Source organism: Heptranchias perlo, chromosome 3, assembly GCF_035084215.1.
Source record: "Heptranchias perlo isolate sHepPer1 chromosome 3, sHepPer1.hap1, whole genome shotgun sequence".
Lineage (NCBI taxonomy): Eukaryota > Metazoa > Chordata > Chondrichthyes > Hexanchiformes > Hexanchidae > Heptranchias > Heptranchias perlo.
In genome coordinates this window covers 141,731,344-141,745,325 of record NC_090327.1, presented here as the reverse complement: position 1 = coordinate 141,745,325, position 13,982 = coordinate 141,731,344, and the positions used below count along the sequence as shown (strand labels likewise).

Here is a 13,982-nt window from a genome sequence, read left to right as displayed (position 1 = left end):
ATTGCTAATTTGGTTTGACCAACCTACATGTAGATTAAGGTCACCCATGATTATAGTTGTACCCATTTTGCATGAGTCTCTAATTTCCTGTTTAAAGCCCTCCCCTACATCTCCACTACTGTTTAGGGGCCTATAAACAACGCCCACCAACGTTTTTTACCCCTTGGTGTTTCTTAGCTCCACCCATACAGAATCCACATCGTGATTTTCCGAGCCAATATCCTTCCTCACTATTGCATTGATTTCCTCCTTTACTAACAACGCTACCCCACCTCCTTTCCCTTTTTGTCTGTCCTTCCTAAATGTTGAATACACCTGGATGTTCAGTTCCCATCCTTGGCCTGCAGCCATGCCTCCGCACTCGCAACTATAACATAACAATTAATATCTATCTGCGCTGTTAATTAATCTTCCTTATTGCAAATGATCTGCGCATTAAGTCGTAGTGCCTTTTGTCTTTTTAAGATTGCGAGTCATCTTAGTATTATTTTGCATTATGGCCCGATTTGTTTTTCGCCCTTGATTTCTCTGCCTTCCACTATTGCTTCTTCCCTTTCTGTCTTTTGTATCTATCCTTGTTTCCCCCTCCTTTCACTCCCTGCTCAGGTTCCCTTCCCCTGCCATTCTAAACCTTCCCCAACAGCACTAGCAAACACCCCCGTGAGGACATTGGTCCCAGTCCTGCTCGGGTGTAACGCGTCCTGTTTGTACAGCTCCCACTTTCCCCAGAACCGGTCCCAATGTCCCAGGTATCTAAATCCCTCCCTCCTACACCATCCCTGCAGCCACGCATTCATCCAGTCTATTCTGCTGTTCCTGTGTTCAATCGCACGTGGCACTGGTAGTAATCCTGAGATCACTACCTTTGAGGTCCTGCTTTTTAAATTATCTCCTAACTCCTTAAATTCAACTTGCAGGACCTCATCCCTTTTATACCTATGTCGTTATGGACCAGGACTACTGGCTGTTCACCCTCCCCCTCCAGACTGCCCTGCAGCCACTCCGTGACATCCTTGAACCTAGCACCAGGGAGGCAACATACCATCCTGGAATCACGTTTGCCGCCTCAGAAACGCCTATCTGTTCCCCTTACAATTGAATCCCCTATCACTATAGCCTTGCCACTCTTATTCCTCCCTTCTGTGCAGTAGAGCCACCCATGGTGCCACGAACTTGGCTCTTGCCGCTTTCTCCAGATAAGCCATCTCCCCCAACAGTATACAAAGCGGTATATCTGTTTGAGAGGGAGATGCCCCCAGGGGACTCCTGCTCGACCTGCCTAGTCCTTTTACTCTGCCTGGCGGTCACCCATTTCCTTCCTGCCTGCGTAAGCTTTACCTGAGGTGTGACCACCTCACTGAACGTGCTATCCACGATAATCTCAGCATCGCTCCACAGTGAATCCACCCACAGCTCCAGCTCCGAAATGCAGTTAGCCAGTAGCTGCAGCTGGACACATTTCCTGCACACATGGTCGCCAGGGACACCTATAGTGTCCATGATTTCCCACATAGTGCAGGAGGAGCATATCAAGGGTGCGAGCTGTGCTGCCATGCCTTGCCTTAGATTTACATTGCTATTAACCTCTCGGACTCTCTTCCCGCTCTCGGGACTCTCTTTTTACACTGTGCTCGCCTCTCGGACTCTCTTCCTGCTCTTGGACTCTCATCTCGCTCTTGGACTGTCCTTTTACACTGCGTTCACCTCTCGGACTCTGTTTTACACTGCGTTCACCTCTTGGACTCACCTTTTACACTGCACTCACCTCTCGGACTCAAAGATTGAAGGTGATTGGCAAAAGAACCAAAGTTGACAAAAAGAAGACGGTTATTGGTGGCCAGGAGTTCCTGGACGATCAATAGCAGTCTCCTCGGCCCAACACTCTTCAACTGCTTCATTAATGACTTTCCCTCCATCATATGGTCAGAAATAGGGATGTTCGCTGATGATTGCACAATGTTCAGTTCCATTCGTAACCCCTCAGATAATGAAGCAGTCCGTGCCCGCAAGCAGCAAAACCTGGACAACATCCAGGCTTGGGCTGATAAGTGGCAAGTAACATTCACCTCAGACAAGTGCCAGGCAATGACCATCTCCAACAAGAGAGAGTCTAACCACCTACCCTTGACATTCAACGGCATTACCATCACCGAATCCCCCACCATCAACATCCTGGGGGTCACCATTGATCAGAAACTTAACTGGACCAGCCATATAAATACTGTACCTACAAGAGCAGGTCAGAGGCTGGGTATTCTACGGCGAGTGACTCACCTCCTGACTCCCCAGAGTCCTTCCAGCATCTGCAAGGCACAAGTCAGGAGTGTGATGGAATACTCTCCACTTGCCTGGATGAGTGCAGATCCAACAACACTCAAGAAGCTCGACACCATCCAGGACAAAGCAGCCCGCTTTGTTGGCACCCCGTCCACCACCCTAAACATTCACACCCTTCACCACCAGCGCACTGTGGCTGCAGTGTGTACCATCCACAGGATGCACTGCAGCAACTCGCCAAGGCTGCTTCAACAGCACCTCCCAAACCCACGACCTCTACCACCAAGAAGGACAAGGGCAGCAGGCACATGGGAACAACACCACCTGCACGTTCTCCTCCAAGTCACACACCATCCCGACTTGGAAATATATCGCCGTTCCTTCATCGTCGCTGGGTCAAAATCCTGGAACTCCCTTCCTAACAGCACTGTGGGAGAACCGTCACCACACGGACTGCAGCGGTTCAAGAAGGCGGCTCACCACCACCTTCTCAAGGGCAATTAGTGATGGGCAATAAATGCTGGCCTTGACAGCGACGCCCACATCCCATCAACGAATAAAAACAAGGAAAAACCTTTTTTTACACAGCGAGTGGTTAGGATCTGCAATGTGCTGCCCCAGTCGTTGGTGGAAGCAGATTCAATTATGGCCTTGAAAAAGGAACTGGCTAAATACTTGAAATTTTTAAAAAATGAGGGCTACGGGGAAAGGGCGGGGGAGTGGGACACGCTGGATTGCTCTTGCGTCGAGCCGGCACGGACTCGATAGGCCGAATTGCCTCCTTCCCTGCTGTAACCTTGCTATGATTCTATGATTTTAAATACAGAACATAACTAACATTAGGAAAGGAACAGAATCCATAAGGATTGCTCAAAGTTATAAGAAGGGGTCAATTTCGCTCGTTGGGTTGCACTGCAGATTGTCTCATAGTGGAAGGGAAGTGGAGGGAGAATATGTTGGCTAATCTATGAATAAATAAACGTCATAGAATAACAAATATGGGAGTTTTCAACGAACCTATATTAAACTGGCAATAAGCGGTAGTGAAAGGAGGGAGAGGGAGTGGAGTTTACACAGTGCGTTCAGGACTCTTTTCTTACCCAATAGATAAGAAGCCCAACAAGAGAGGAATCACTGGTGGATCTAGTAATCGGAAATTAACTAGAGCAGATATAGAATTAAACGTAGGGGAGCATTTAGGCAATAGCGATGACAACATAAAAAATTTAAGGTGATGATTGAAGGAGACTTAAGTGGGACAAAGACCAAAGTAGTAGATTGTGAAAAAAGCGAATTGTGAAGGGACAATGATGGAACTCGGGTCGGTAAACTGGAAAAAATATTGAGAGACAAAGAGGTAGAACAGCAGTGGAAAATATTTCAAAGCGTGATCAATAGAGTTCTGCAAAAATAGATTCTGCTAAAATATGGGAACAAACTAGGCAATAATGAGACATGGATGAATAAAGAGATAAGATTAACATTGAATCACAATAGAACGGCATACAGTAAGTATATAGACAATAAAGCGGATTACGACAAAAGAGCTTATAAAGTAAGATTAAAGAAACAATTAGCAAGGAAAAGAGTAATAACGAAATTATCAACGAACATTAAAAGAAATAGTTAGGTGTTCCATAGACACATGAATATCAAACGGAATATTAAGATAGGGATGGGGACACTAAGGGATGCACAGGATGAACTCACAGGTAATGATAGTGACATGGCAGAAATATTGAATAATTACTTTACTTGAATTTTTACCAGGGGCACAAACATATGGACATGACATTAGAAGAAGAGATCAAAAAGGATATCAAGACAGTTAAGATAAATGTACTGTAGATGCACAAGCGGCCAGAGATTGATGAATGGAATGTTAGTCAGCGGCTGCTCGGCTGAAGGAGGTTACAGGGATAGGGAGGGTGAGGCCCTGGTGGATTTAAGTTTAAAAAAGAATGAAAACAAAGTGCAGCCTTAGGAGACTGGAAGCAAATGCGGGTCAGTGAGGGACTCACTAATGTAAAAGAGAGGGGTGGGGGTGGAATCAGTGGCAGGATGTGGAGATTGTGGGGACAAAGTTTTTGACTTCCCAATTTTTAACAAGAGGAAATTGTTGCCCATCTATAACAGAATGTCCGTCTGACAACACAAAGACATTGGAAGAGTCAAAAGAAGCAATGGTTTTGCCGGCGTACATCTGAAAGCTGGTCCATGTCTGAGGACGATGCCACCAAGGGGCAGTGTGCAGCTGAGGGAACCTTTAGAAACATCATATATTTCGAAGATAGATTGGGAAGTGAAACTTCTCCGAACTATGATCAGATAGGTCAATGGAACCAGGCCAGGGTAATCTCATCAAAAGAGTCCAGTGTCCAATGAATGAGGAGGTATATTTAAGAAGGAGATTGATAGATTTCGAGACACAAAAGGCATGAAGAGGTATGGGGAGAGAGTGGGAATATGGTATTGAGATAGAGGGTCAGCCGTGATCAGACTGAATGGCGGAGCAGGCTCGAAGGGCCGAATGGCCTGCTCCTGCTCCTGTTTTCTATGTTTCTATGTCACGGGTGGGAGTCCTGCAGGTTGTAGAGGAAACGGCGGAGACGGGGAGGAGAGGGTCATGGTAGGATTTAAACTCCTGGATGAAAATTTCAAATGTTAAGCGATCGGGAACTGACAGTCAGTGAGGGAGAGAGGCCACGCAGGACTTGGTGCTGATTGGAAGGTGGACGATGGGCGGCCAGACCGGAGGGCATTGGAGGAATGGAGTCTGGAGGGGACAGAGGCAATGATGAGGGTTTGAATGGCAACGGGCTGAGGAAGGAATGGAGGGGGTGAGGGAAGCGCGGCGCCTTTGTGATGGAGGTCAAATTGGGTCATAAGTCAGCTCGGGGTTACACTGGACCATTTTTACTGGAGATGTTAAGCAGTGTAAAATAAACGGGTAAATAATCTGCAGTAAAATAATGGAGAGAGGAATAGCAATGAAGGTTGTTCAGCGTCCGACCCCTGATATCACCCACAGTCATTTCTCGGCTGCAATCCTCAACTGTTCCTGTGTCAGAGACTCAATATTCATATTTTAACTGGTAAACTGCAGGGACAGAGTAAAACCAGCCCACTGAGTCGAGATGGGGAGAACTGAAAAATAAGAAGGGAGAGATCACTTTGATAGGATTGTACTACAGCCCCCCAAATAGTCAACGGGAAATTGAGGAGCAAATATGTAAGGAGATTACAGACAGCTGCAAGAAAAATAGGGTGGTAATAGTAGGGGACTTTAACTTTCCCAACATTGACTGGGACAGCCATAGCATTAGGGGCTTGGATGGAGAGAAATTTGTTGAGTGTATTCAGGAGGAATTTCTCATTCAGTATGTGGAAGGCCCGACGAGAGAGGGGGCAAAACTTGATCTCCTCTTGGTAAATAAGGAAGGGCATGTGACAGAAGTGTTAGTGAGGGATCACTTTGGGACCAGTGATCATAATTCCATTAGTTTTAAGATAGCTATGGAGAATGATAGGTCTGGCCCAAAAGTTAAAATTCTAAATTGGGGAAAGGCCAATTTTGATGGTATTAGACAGGAACTTTCAGAAGTTGATTGGGAGAGTCTGTTGGCAGGCAAAGGGACGTCTGGTAAGTGGGAGGCTTTCAAAAGTGTGTTAACCAGGGTTCAGGGTAAGCACATTCCTTATAAAGTGAAGGGCAAGGCTGGTAGAAGTAGGGAACCTTGGATGACTCGGGAGATTGAGGCCCTAGTCAAAAAGAAGAAGGAGGCATATGACATGCATAGGCAGCTGGGATCAAGTGGATCCCTTGAAGAGTATAGAGATTGCCGGAATAGAGTTAAGAGAGAAATCAGGAGGGCAAAAAGGGGAAATGAGATTGCTTTGGCAGATAAGGCAAAGGAGAATCCAAAGAGCTTCTACAAGTACATAAAGGGCAAAAGAGTAACTAGGGAGAGAGTAGGGCCTCTTAAGGATCAACAAGGTCATCTATGTGCGGAACCACAAGAGATGGGTGAGATCCTGAATGAATATTTCACATCGGTATTTACGGTTGAGAAAGGCATGGATGTTAGGGAACTTGGGGAAATAAATAGTGATGTCTTGAGGAGTGTACATATTACAGAGAGGGAGGTGCTGGAAGTCTTAACGCGCATCAAGGTAGATAAATCTCCGGGACCTGATGAAATGTATCCCAGGACGTTATCGGAGGTTAGGGAGGAAATTGCGGGTCCCCTAGCAGAGATATTTGAATCATCGACAGCTACAGGTGAGGTGCCTGAAGATTGGAGGGTAGCAAATGTTGTGCCTTTGTTTAAGAAGGGCGGCAGGGAAAAGCCTGGGAACTACAGACCGGTGAGCCTGACATCTGTAGTGGGTAAGTTGTTAGAGGGTGTTCTGAGGGACAGGATCTGCAGGCATTTGGAGAGGCAGGGACTGATTAGGAACAGTCAGCATGGTTTTGTGAGAGGAAAATCATGTCTCACGAATTTGATTGAGTTTTTTGAAGGGGTAACCAAGAAGATAGATGAGGGCTGTGCAGTGGACGTGGACTACATGGACTTCAGCAAAGCCTTTGACAAGGAACCGCATGGTAGGTTGTTACATAAGGTTAAATCTCATGGATCCAAGGTGAGGTAGCCAATTGGATACAAAATTGGCTTGACGACAGAAGACAGAGGGTGGTTGTAGAGGGTTGTTTTTCAAACTGGAGGCCTGTGTCCAGCGGTGTGCCTCAGGGATCGGTGCTGGGTCCGCTGTTATTTGTTATTTATATTAATGATTTGGATAAGAATTTAGGAGGCATGGTTAGTAAGTTTGCAGATGACACCAAGATTGGTGGCATTGTGGACAGTGAAGAAGGTTATCTAGGATTGCAGGGGGACCTTGATAAATTGGGCCAGTGGGCCGATGAATGGCAGATGGAGTTTAATTTAGATAAATGTGAGGTGATGCATTTTGGTAGATCGAATCGGGCCAGGACCTACTCCGTTAATGGTAGGGCGTTGGGGAGAGTTATAGAACAAAGAGATCTAGGAGTACAGGTTCATAGCTCCTTGAAAGTGGAGTCACAGGTGGATAGGGCAGTGAAGAAGGCATTCGGCATGCTTGGTTTCATTGGTCAGAACATTGAATACAGGAGTTGGGATGTCTTGTTGAAGTTGTACAGGACATTAGTAAGGCCACACTTGGAATACTGTGTATAGTTCTGGTCACCCTATTATAGAAAGGATATTATTAAACTAGAAAGAGTGCAGAAAAGATTTACTAGGATGCTACCGGGACTTGATGGTTTACTTATAGGGAGAGGTTGGATAGACTGGGACTTTTTTCTCTGGAGAGTAGGAGGTTAAGGGGTGATCTTATAGACGTCTATAAAATAATTAGGGGCATAGATAAGGTCGATAGTCAAAATCTTTTCCCAAAGTTAGGGGAGTCTATAATGAGGGGACATAGATTTAAGGTGAGAGGGGAGAGATACAAAAGGGTCCAGAGGGGCAATTTTTTGACTCAAAGGGTGGTGAGTGTCTGGAACGAGCTGCCAGAGGCAGTAGTAGAGGCGGGTACAATTTTGTCTTTTAAAAAGCATTTGGATAGTTACATGGGTAAGATGGGTATAGAGGGATATGGGCCAAGTGCAGGCAATTGGGACTAGCGTAGTGGTATAAACTGGGCGACATGGACATGTTGGGCCAAAGGGCCTGTTTCCATGTTGTAACTTCTATGATTCTATGCTTGTGTTCCTGGATTCAGTGTACACACGGATAAATCGGTAAAAATTATCAATGAATCGGCAGGAGTGAACCTGGTCAATAAAATTATATGAAAACTGTAAATGAAACTGCTCATTATTGTTGGGCCAATCATTTCTGAGCAGAAATTTTAACTTTATTTCTGAGAGAGGTCTGATGAGGATAATGTCCTGGACTTTGAGATGTTTGTGATATATCCAGGTCATTACTTACATCGGAGACAAAGCTGCTGATGCAATGTGTTTATTCAAGTGACTGTAACTAATTGCAATGATCGGGGTTATAACCGTGTCAGTGGAGATTCATCCCCGGTATAAATCAGAGCTCGTTGCAATGTATCAGCTCAGAGTACCTGCCGGAGCTGCGGTTTCAGATCAACAGAAGACACTGCTTCTCTCAGAAATGGGATATTCAGCAATGTTTCCTTTAGAACTCATTTACTGTCCTGTTCTTGCAGTTATTGGAGTTCCCGGTAGCCATTAACTCATCTGTGAATATTGTAAATCGGTGTTAACTGTCCTGCTGTACTTGGCAAATTATTTTTTCTCCCATCATGTTTTACACAGCCGCCTGTTCTGGTCTATCGGTTGAATGATGGAATGTTTAAAGCCTCTGCTCTTTCAGTCTTGTAGGAACTGCATTATATGTGTAAACAACGATGTATATCCAACCCTGGCATTGTTACTGGACTATTCACTGTCCTGAATGTACTGTTGAATAACGGTATGTGCTCAACTTCGAAACGTTCGGTCTGTTGCAATTGCATTTTATCTGCAGTGACCTCTGTATATAATCCAAGCCTGGCATTGTTACTGAATAATTCTCTGAACTGAATGTATTGGAATCAGGTGTCTGGGCTAAGAGCTGGTATCAGACCATCAGGAGCTGTGATCAGTTTCATGTTGTGGAACTAACCTGTCCTGGAATATATTTTCATCAATGTGTTTTCAGTGATTGATAATGAGACAGCTCACGGTCTCAGTGTTACAAGGAGGCAGCTCAATGTCCTCCCTCCCCAATAACATGCTTCAGTTTAACTGGGATTACAATGTATTTATTGGTTATCACTGTTATGAAATATTATTTCGTTACATTTGTATCTGACGCAGCTCCGGAGGTCGGGCCACTGAACTGAGTTTACTGCTGATTCTTTCACATCTCATTCTCTGCTTCACCGTGGATAAATTCACTGTAAAATGCAATGTTTTGAGGTTATGTTGTATCAGTTTACACTTTACATGTTTGAATCATGAGCCCTTCTATTTATCTGTGGATTATAAGTAGCAGCAAAGATATTGGCGTTTTGTTAATTGAACAGTCCCGCCATCTAACACTACTTTATAATTACAGGAGAAGGAATTTCAATTATTGTGAGGTGTGTGTGGAAGAGGCTTTTGATTCTGTTCATTCCATGCATTGTAAATGAAGTGAACAGTGTCGGTGAACAAGTGGAGACTTGGATGATCTGCAGAAACATTAAACCATTTACAGAGTTTCACCATTTAACAAACTGAGACTGAGAATAGGATCGGTGGAAAACGGGGCTGGTGAACAGAATGCAGGCGCAGGATGATAGGATTTACTCGGATATGAAAAGCGGCATTGAGAAAGTGGGTAGACAGTGTGGAGAGAAAGAGAGGAGCGACAGAGAAAGAAACTGAGAAGGAAAAAGAGAGGGAGGGGGAGAAGGAACGAGAGAAAGTGAATGCCGGAGATAGAGACACTCGCACAGAATAAGAAAGAGAGACAGACGGAGAGAGAGGGCGGCAGCGGTGTGAATAATTCATCGGAATGAACTGCTGAAACTTCCAGTACAATTATTCAGAGGAAATGTGACTTTCAGGTGATATTGGGATGTTGTCAGATTGTGAGAGTTTCACTGTACTCACACCGGGTGTATTTATTGCTATCAGGCACTCAGTCTGTTTATATGAATGTTCGTCTTCCAGCTGAAGTGGCTGTCCGCGACCGAGTGTGGCCGACTGGGACACTCCAAGGTCCATGACCATGTGCTGCGGGACGCACTGAAGTGAGGTGCGGTCTATGGAAAAGCTCTATGGGGAAAGGCCACTGTGCAAGGCCACCCAACTTTGTATTGTACAGAATGTTTTAGAAGATATGTCCTGTGTTTTGAATTGTAATAATGAGATCATAGTATGTCCGATCTGCATTGTATTGGTTCGAATTATACTGTTTGAATTTTTGTCCTTTTACATTGAACTGTGTGTGTCTTTAAATTTTATGAACTAAAGAATATTTCGAAATATAAAAAAGTTTGTGAATGTTCCTTTAACTTGTTTACTGACTGAATATATAAACACAATTGAAATGTATTCAAAGAATAAAATCAGTGATTTGCTGATCGCCTTGAATTATTAGGAGATTGTATTCTAGAATCTATGTATCAACATAATCCAATAAATAACAAGGATAATTTAGTGAATGCATTTTAATTTAATTTTAATTGAATGTGCAAAGTAAATTTATTGAACACACTCTACAACCAACGTGCTGTTCCCTGACACCAATAACCACAGAAATGAAAGGTTGAATCCATTAATTGCGTTGTGTTAGATTAGATTCCCTCTAACACTCTGCTGCATTCTCTCCCTGTGAATCCCAGCCTCTCCTCCCACTGCATTAAATCCTCTGTCTCCTCATCCCTTGCTTCAGTTTTTCCACTTTCCCAAACCATCTGCTCCTGACTCCCCCGCCTCCCCAGCCCCTTTCCTTATCTCCCTCCCAACCTCACTCATTGGCTCAGCCTCCAGCCGCCTCTTCCAATTCGATGCGAAGCCTCAAACTCACCGCCGCGGCTCTGGGCCTTTCCCGTTTAGTTCCCGCCCCTGTCGGCTCCCTTCACCCAGAGCAACAAACCAGCTGCACCTCCCCCTGTCCCCTCACCTTCCCGACACTTCGCTCTATTTCCCGTCCGTCTGGAGCCCAAATCCGCCTTTAATCCGCTGCATTCCCGGTGTGTAAATCCCCTTCTCCCTTCCCCACCGGCACTGCGCCCTCACTCAGCCCTTCCAGTGGATCCGGTGCTCACTTTATTCACTTTCTGTATCCATCTCACAATTCATTGTTTATCATTGTGTTTAAAAACATTTCTCTGCCCTAAAGCGCTGCCCAGGTCAGTGAATCCGTTTCCACCGTTTGATGCAGCAGCAAAACTGGAAATTTCACCCCAGATCCTGTTAAACTGTTGTTCTGGCTCCCAGTCTGAGCAGTCATTTCTCTGCTTCCCTTTCTCTCTCTAACAGTTAACTTGGTGGCGATTGTGATCCTGTCCCGAGGAAAGTGCGGTCTCTCCAAATGTATCAGTGTCTACCTGGTGGGAATGGCGGCGGGGATCTCCTGGTCGTTATCATTAATGTCATAATGTGCTGTATTGTTGATATTCACTTCCCAGTTTCATCCTTGACCATTATCCCCGTGCACCGTCTCATTGACATCCTGAAATCAGGAGTCATAGCAGACTCTGTCTGCTTCACAGTGGTTTTCACCTTTGATCGATTTGTGGCCATAAGTTGTCAAAAGTTGAAAACCAAATATTGCAACCGAGAAAACGGCGGCTGTTGTTCTCGGGGTGGTGAGTGCACTGAGCTGTTCACTAAACATTCCCTGGGACTTATTTCTTGACCCGGAACTTAGTGTCAACGGAGAGTTTGGTACGTGTGGGAGTTTAAGGGTTAATCTCTTTAAAATCTAGTGCATATTGCTTTCAACTGTTTAAGTTCAATTTTAAAGTTTAAATTTTAAAGTTTCTGTCAGGCTTCAGCAGAGAGAGCTGCTGTAGCAAGTTAATTGGTTAGCTAGATTAAACTGAGGTGGGGCAGGCCTGACTCATCTGAGTCACAAACTGTAGAAATACAGGGGCCTGTCAGTGCGAACAGCACGGTGTGCGGACAACACAGTGTGAACTGCTGAGAGTTTGGTACGTGTGGGAGTTGGGGGAAGGAGGTGCTGCTTTGCCTTGCTTTTCCTAACTTTTTCCCCAGAGCGGCAGTGCACCTGAGAGCAGAAGACTGAGATTGGGGAATAAAAGCAGCAGCAGACCTGCAAAAAGAGACAACTACTGTGCGACGTCACAGGTGAGGCAGGAGAGTCCGAGAGGTGAGCACAGTATAAAAGGAGAGACCTAGAGCGGGAGGAGTGTCTGAAAGTCGAAGGCAAGTCATGGCAGCACAGCTCGCACCCGTGATATGCTCCTCCTGCACTATGTGGGAAGTCATGGACACTACCAGTGTCCCTGGCGACCATGTGTGCAGGAAGTGTGTCCAGCTTCGGTCAGCCTCGGAAGCGTTCCCTGTTCCGATGGACTGCGGCCGGTCGAGCCACACAATTATGGGAATAGTGTTACGGTTACCGGTCCTCAGCAGGGGTCAGAGGCCTGCGCCGGTATACCGAGTTGAGAACATTGGGATAATAAGGAACGGTGTCCATGTGCGGCACTGGGAGGTCCCAGCATACGTGATCCAGTGGGAGCACGGTATGGGTGGGAGTGACCTGCAGGGATGTCAGATGCATGGGGAACACCTTGTCTTGTGCCCTCAGCATCTGAACCCGTTTGATCAACCAGTGTGTGGGTTTAAATCAGAGGGAAGTGAGCCGTTGAGTTGTACCATGGAGGCGATGGATGGGGATCACGTATCTCCTCAGGTTGCATACTCCGGGGACGGCACGTATTGTGTCACCACGGGGGTGGACAGGTACAGGGTTCACAAGGACTTTGGTTTAAATATAGAGATCCCACCGTGGATCCGAATAATTTCACATGTTCTAGTTGTGTTACAGCTTCTCATGGTTCTGTACCTGATTCGAAAAGCTTGCACAGGGAATCGAGACATTCTCCGGCACAGATTTTTTTCAATTTTTTTTTTTATTCGTCCATGGGATGTGGGCGTCGCTGGCAAGGCCGGCATTTATTGCCCATCACTAATTACCTTTGAGAAGGTGGTGGTGAGCCGCCTTCTTGAACCGCTGCAGTCCGTGTGGTGACTGTTCTCCCACAGTGCTGTTCGGAAGGGAGTTCCAGGATTTTGACCCAGCGACAATGAAGGAACGGCGATATATTTCCAAGTCGGGATGGTGTGTGACTTGGAGGGGAACGTGCAGGTGGTGTTGTTCCCACGCGCCAGTTGCTGGAAAGACCCTCCGGGGCTCCGATATACAGCCCATGAGATGCACGACAAGCTGTGATGAGTTGTTTTAAACTCTGCAATTAAAGGTTTTCAGTTCTCTGTAATGAAAAGTCCAAAAGCTCGTACAATCCTCTGTAGACAAAAGTTTGACCAAAGGGCATCTTCTGTAACGTAAGGTAAGATGCCGGTGTTTGTGATGTAATGTTTCACATGTACAGTTAGGTTCATTTTGAAAATGTGTGTGTCACTGAGGAGCAGCAAAGGGATTTGGGTGTCCATGTACACAAATTACTAAAAGCTAGTGCACAGATACAAAAATAATCACAGATTAATGGAATCTTGGCCTTTATCTCGAGGGCTGGAATACAAAGGGGAGGAAGTGATTCTTCAGTTCTCCAGAGCCTTGGTCAGAGCCCCTCTGGAGTACTGATCCTCAACAAGGAGATATTGGCCTTGGAGGGGGGACAGTGCAGATTCACCAGAATGATACTGGGGCTTGAAGGGTTCCATTATGAGGACAGGTTGCAGAAACTTGGTTTGTATTCCCTTGAGTTTCGAAGGTTGAGGGGTGATCTGATCCAGGGATTTAAAACTATAAAGGGATTCGATAGGGGAGAAATAGAAACTATTTTCTCTGGTGGAGGAATCCAGAAAAAGAGGGACTGACCTTAAAATTAGAGCTGGGGCATCCAGGAGTGAAATCAGGAAGCGCTTTTTCACACAAGGGGAGTGGAAATCTGCTCAGGCTGATTGAAGTGGACCCTGTAATAGAAGAGAATTTTCAATCCGATCAGAC

General features: G+C 45.6%; 1 protein-coding gene across 1 annotated transcript in view; it reads right to left on the bottom strand.

Moving 5' to 3' along the window:
* The window catches only part of LOC137309168 (zinc finger protein 585A-like), a gene marked incomplete at its 5' end in the record, with an annotated part of 65,008 nt that overhangs the window by 49,787 nt on the left and 1,239 nt on the right, over positions 1-13,982 (bottom strand). Inside the window, one exon of the mRNA XM_067977450.1 lies at positions 9,127-9,142. Coding sequence (XP_067833551.1) covers positions 9,127-9,142 — 16 coding nt within the window. The remainder of the gene's footprint in view (positions 1-9,126; positions 9,143-13,982) is intronic.